Genomic DNA, 6645 nt, shown 5'->3' on the forward strand with positions numbered 1-6645 from the left:
TGTTTTTTTGTACTTACTTGATTAGGTGGGGGCTTTTCTCTTTTATTAAAGAGCCAGATACATAATATGTGGATGATTTATTTTTCATTCTTTACTATTGTACCAAATTTGTATGCACACAACCTGTATTTCTTGCATTCTTTTGTTTACTCTATAATTTCTGTACACTTGATCTTTTTAGAAAAATATAAAAATGTAATAAAAATCATTGAAAAGAAAAAATACATTTTCCAGGGTTTTTTTTTGTAGGCAAATTAAAGGGTGAATTAAAAATGGGATGCACAGTACAGTAGAGCACTTTTCTGTTGAACAGAACAGATTCAGGGAAAATTCAGAAGTATGCAATTTTCAGAGAATCTTTTCAGAGGCTAGAACACAGGAGTAAATTTTGTTTTTAAATAGAGTTGTTGAAAAGAAAATTTGGGTTGGGAGAGGGGTAAAAATGTGTACCAGCCCAATTTGCCAGTTAAAGATTTATAAATAAACCCCATTGCCTACAAATGAACCAGACCATTTTAAATACATTTTTGTCTGTTTTACTGTTATGTGTGAAAATATCAAACAAAAATAAAATACATTAAAAATAAATGAAATAAATACATACAATATAGTGCGCTTTTTCATTAAATGTTCTCAATTTACTATTCTCTTTTTTTATTTTCTAACCAAAATACACAAATACATTAAAAAGCACAAAATAGAGAATAAACTCACAAAATTTGTATTTTGTACAGTACAGAATTTTACAGGTTTTCAAACTGTAAAAGAGGTCATAGAACTGACAACTAAATTCCAGTCTTATCAGTGTGTAGCTAGCAATTTTACACATCTGTGTAGAACAACACTTACTTGTCACTCCATGCTCCATTCCATTCCACCTGTCCCCAAGGATTTCTCACTCGAATAAGTTGAACTTTTTGTCCTCTGTAATTTACCTGCAAAAAAGGAATCATCAGGTCTCTTTTAAAAATTGGCCTCTCTTATGCAGAACTATTATGCAGAAACCATTGCTAATTGCATTATGTTAGGAAGTGACACAAAACATCCCCAGTCTATTCGGTGTCTATGGTGTCACCCTGAGGATGAAGAGGAAGATGAAAGCCTGGGGTTTCAGGGAGCAAATTTCCAGTCCACCTTGAGAAACATGGAAAGTTGTATACTGGCTCATTTTTGCAGTGACAAGTGCATTGGTGATATAAAACAGAGAGATGACTACTGGATAGCCACACTCTCAAATCACGATGATGCAGTGAATTTTTTGAGGAATTTTTCAAGCTTTCTGAAAAGGAGGCAAAACTGCACTATTATAAACAAATTTTGTGAAGCCACCTCAGCAAAGCCTTTTCCTTTAAGTCGCATATCAGCGCCTCATCCCATTTGCAGGTATCTCCCTGGTTCTCCCCTGCTTTATTTCTCAGCCCCTTTTTGTCTCAGCCAGGCAACCCAGATTGAGCTGCACCAGCAGCATCAGGGTTGAGTAGGGTTGACTACAGCCTCTTGACATTTTGCCAAACTATTTCCAGCCAAGGTTGCATGACAAGGACAGGTAGTTAGGTTAGATAGGCCCCATGGTATAATTGTTTCTGGCATGTCCCAAAATGTCTAATTACTTAACTCTCAACTGCCAAAAACTGCAGTGTCATGTTGGAACAACATTCAGTTCAGCAGGTGATATTGTCACACCTAAATAGATCTTTTACACAACCACTATAGAGCCATTGACATTCATTAAAAAAGGTACCAGTTCTGGGTTGGTGACATTTTTTTAGCTATCTGTTCCTTATTACGACCTCCACTACAGCCACAAACAACACATTTAGAGGATAAAGAGACAATTGCTCTTGATTTTGCGCCAAAAAGAACCAATTAAAAAACAAACTTGGAAAATTTTCTTTGCAACAGTGGGGAAAAGAAGGGATATTGTAATGTTTCATTGCAATTATACACATTTTTTTCCAATTGTGGTGTAAGAATTGGTTTTCTCTATGCACAATTATAGATGAACCAAATTATCTCAGATTCTTAGAATTGGCCAAAGAAACCACTGCTACTTGCAAGTGATTTTGCACCATGAAAAACAGTCAAACAAAGATTAAACTGGTGAACTTTCACAGTAACAATGGGGAAAATATTTTGAGACTGATCATAGGGTGACAATACAGCATTTTAGTTGCAATTATACAACTGTAATTTTTTCCCATTTTGCACAAAATTACAGGTGAGCAGATCATAGAATGTTTTCAAGTCTCTCCCTACATTACTAGAAGTCAATTGGTATGAAGTGAAATAACTATTTGAAAAGGGTCAGTCAACTACTACTGTTTCTTCAAAAATGTTTAGAGAATGATTTTCTTGTGTAGGCTGTGTCTGAATTGTCGTGATACAACATCTAGCGGTAGTTGGCCATCATTCTATTAGTAGCCTTGGTAGCAATGCTCTATTGACTGAATTTCCTAGTGATAACCTTCTCCTTGCTCGTCACTCACCATGCCAAGATTTTCTGGTGAAGTGCAAGAAGTATATTTTCAATGTTATTGGACAGTCTAGTTTCTGAAAAGACACAAACAGATTCTGAACTATTTTCTTGTATGCAGAAGACTTGGCTGCTGGCTATAAAAAAAGTTTTCACAGAGTTTTCACAGAGCCACTTGAATGTCTCTTAAGCTTCTAGCTCGACTGCTGAGAGGGATTGTTTAAAACCTTCATACGCAAAATGGACTGCTCTGTGGATTTTTTACATTTCCTTTCCTTAAATTTTGCAGTGCTTGTGTTTGGAAATTTCTCAACAAGGCACTGAAAGCCATTTGAGTTCACATTTTCATGGCCTTTACAAGGTTCTTCATTAGGCCTAGCTTGATATGCCAAGGTGTAGAAATATTTTATGTGGATCAACAGAAATTTGACACAGCTTCTTCCTGGCTATTAGGTATTTCTTGTCTGCAAGACACCCTTTACAAAATCTTTTGCAGTGGCTATCCCAGAGGCACAGGAACAGTGCCAATGACCTTTAGATCACCATAGGTATACCACTGGGGTGTTTTAAACTGGATTGCTTCAAGCAATATCTTCATGTTGTCCAAGGACTCCTTTGGATGAACAGAATGGGCAATTGGTACACTTGGTTTGGAATTGCCATTTTGCCTTCAAGCTACTTTCGAAGGAATCTTTTCAGAAGGAGCATGCTCTTCTAAAGACTGTTGAAGAGTTCATAGATGTCAGGTTATGATTCTGTGTCCTGTAGTAAGTTAAAATGACACCCTTCTCAAGCCAGTGCTTTTGCTCAAGCCTAGATGCAAGGAGTCCTGCGTTCTCTTTGGAGTACATTAGATCATTAACAAAGTCATTCATCTCTGCTTATATAAAAAAATCTATGGTTCTGATTTGTACGTTTTAGCTAAGAAACCATTTGTATTCACATGGAAAAAATAGAAATCATTTAGTTCAATCATTCAATCAGTATCCTCCAGATCACCGGGATTGCAAATTAGATTTGTCGATTTAGCCAGTCCATTGGAACATCTGGCATGTGGAGCCAACATACTCATGACATGTGGAGCCAAGATTTACCATAATCAGCAAGTGGACAGTCAAAGAATCTGCAATCTAAAAAATGTTTGATCCGCGGTAATTGAGTAGCATTGTACCCATGTATGTGTTCCCTAACAACAAAACAAAAACTGTCTGCATTAATAATATAGTTTCTAGGCATGATAACAGCCTAAATGCATTTAATTGATTTTCAATTGTTATTGATGTCTGTAACATAAAAATACAGATAATTGCCATGAGATCCTGTAATACATTTAGAATAATATTAGCAAATATGAAATATTTAGTTACCCTCATCACAAAAACTAGACTTGCTAAAGAAAAACACAGATTTAAAACCAGTATTAAAAATACCTACAGAAAATTTATCACTGATGAAATTGGCCTGCTGACTTGAAAAATCATTCTGCTGGGCCTAGAAAAGCTGGGAAATCCACTTTAACATTTTATGGTAAAGTCTCAGACATGCCGGGTTTATACTTTATGGACTCCATATTTTGTGTTGACTATTATTCTGCTGGCAGGCAGTTAACCTGCACAACTTACCCAGAGTAGAATTATTACCTGTATGCCCATGGAGCACCATGACCTACATGAACACATCCTTCTACTTCACTATCTATCATTGGATGTTAATTCAGTCACTCCTCTGAAAAATCCATGTCATTCTATCAAAGAAAGCTCTCACACTGAACAGTGATGTTGCTAAATAGTGTTGGTCGAATAGCTCACTATTCGATTCGGCAGCTATTCGCTCGAATATAGCAAAACAATTTGGGTGGTCGAACATCGAATTCGAACACCATTAAAGTCAATAGGAGGAAAATTTGGGTTTTTTTCAGCACTGTGTAGAGCTTCTACAGCCTCCAAACAGATGTAAAAAGATACATTGTAAAAGGATACATGGCACCTGCTTTCAATTAGCTGTGACCGCACAGTTCCCACGGTCCAGGAATCCCACAATGACATTATGATTCATAATGTCATTGTCAGATAACCTGTAAAAAATAAAAAAAGAACAAGTTTAAAATAAAAAACAGATATGAAATAAATAATTTAAGAAAAAAAAAAAATTTTTGCTGTCGAATCCCGTGATTTTCGGGTCGGGTCTACTCGAATTCGAACAGCCATATTCGGGTCGAATATAGGGACAACCTGAATTCGAACATCAACACTATTGCTAAATCATGGATTGAGTGCCACAGAGTGCCGAGCGACTCTGAATGAAAGCTGAATGACATTACAACCAGCACTAAAGTAAACCAACCTTCACCTGAGTTAATTTCATAATTATTATTTTGTTTTATACTGTTGCTGTTGCCTAAGTCTTTATTGTACATGTTTATGCACTGTATGTTTTTTTACTTTATTAAACACTGTTAAATTTCCCTGAATGATCTAGGTAGAAAAAGTTGATCCTTACCTCCTTAACACTACCTTAAAATAAAACTCTGTCATCCCTTTCTGAATTGGCAGCAGGTGAGGCAAGCAGTGTTTAAAGAGCAGCACTGTAACTATGGATGGCAAGAGTAATGGTTCCTTCGTGCATCTAAGCATATGGTGTCAGACTAACTGTGAGTGTGGCAAGGGTCAACAGATCAGCTTGCTGGTGTTTAGGTTCTTGCCCAGCAAGCTGGGGACTCACTGCTCGGGGTAAGGCTGAGAGGGCAGTTGTCACAGGTAAAAATTACAAGAACGCATGCAGCAGTTACAGGTATTAATGATATTTACAAGAAGTGGTAAAGAATTATGACATACATATAAATTACCTCTATACTGCTATGCTACCTAAATAATTTCTCAGAGTTAGTAGCTGGCGGGAATTTCATAGGGGACCATCTTTTCAGGATTTTTTTTGACACACCTGTCCAGGACTAATCATTGGCATAACATTGGACCCTAATTGGGTTACCATCCCAATAGTAGGTGGGTTAACATCCTTGGTAGGTGCACTTGATATCTTTGGAGTAAGCAGTGATTAAACTTAACTTAAAAAATGAAAAAAGCAAAGGGGAAAACGTAAAACAGCAGATTCAAAAACTGAAACCAGGGTTATAGGAGTAGATTGGACAAGTTAGTGTTGACTACTTGTTTTTTTAAAAAAAATACATTTACTTTAACTTTCTTTCAATAGTAAATATATATACAAAAAACAATAAAAATATATCTGAAAAAACTACTTACCACATCTAGGCCAGTTATTGAGTAAGCATGACCTTTTACAAGTCCCTGAGGAGTTTTTGCTTCTGTTTCAGCAGAACTTGTAATCTACAAAACAAACAAGACGATGTTGTACTTAAAAGATGAATAACAATATCTGCATAACTACAAGTAAATATCTAATAATTTGAAATTAGTATCTGGAAGTAAATTAGAACAGAAGGATTACTAAACCTCAGATTCTCCAATAAAGTTTAAACTCAATATCAGGTGCCAGCCCAAAGCTTTGAAACAATATTAGTATGTACTAATCAAGGCTTGCTTTCCTTTCTCGTTTTAATATAGATCAAAACAACTGCTAGTACTACCACTACTTCTCTCTGATCCCAATACAGAGCTAATTACAACTGCCAGGACTACAGCACAATATCTACCGATTAGGATTTTTATCTCTCTATCATCCATAAAGTAAGTCTTTTGCGTCTGTTTTGTTAAACCTGATATATTATTGATCATACTGGTTTCCTAACTCATATAACTTATATGATTTTGACCAATAACTATCATATTTAATTTTTTATTTTTTTTGCTATTTAGGAACCACTACAATAACTTGAGCACTATCTTGAGCACTATACACTAATATGTATACATAATAACATGGTCACAATTCGGATCGGCTAAAAGACACAATCATCTTAAATTCTACACAATTTATTTGAGCTGTGTGATGTCTAGCAATATAACAGATGTTACTTTCTGTATGTGTTTGGTATTTCTCAGAGGTAAAAACCTATTTTTATTTGCCCTTCTTTGCCCTTCTCCTCTACATGTTGTATCCGGAAATACGAAATACAATTTTAATCATTTAAAGAGGTAGTACAAGTAGTAAAAACCTTATGCCTGACTGTTTTGTTCACTAGGCTTTAGATTTAG

General features: G+C 35.7%; 1 protein-coding gene across 1 annotated transcript in view; it reads right to left on the reverse strand.

Moving 5' to 3' along the window:
- The window catches only part of CAPN9 (calpain 9), a 193442-nt gene that overhangs the window by 146818 nt on the left and 39979 nt on the right, over nt 1-6645 (reverse strand). Inside the window, exons 8-9 of the mRNA XM_072410240.1 lie at nt 5734-5817; nt 850-935 (exon numbers count right to left, since the gene is read on the reverse strand). Coding sequence (XP_072266341.1) covers nt 850-935; nt 5734-5817 — 170 coding nt within the window. The remainder of the gene's footprint in view (nt 1-849; nt 936-5733; nt 5818-6645) is intronic.

This window comes from Pyxicephalus adspersus, chromosome 4, assembly GCF_032062135.1.
Source record: "Pyxicephalus adspersus chromosome 4, UCB_Pads_2.0, whole genome shotgun sequence".
Taxonomy (NCBI): Eukaryota; Metazoa; Chordata; class Amphibia; order Anura; family Pyxicephalidae; genus Pyxicephalus; species Pyxicephalus adspersus.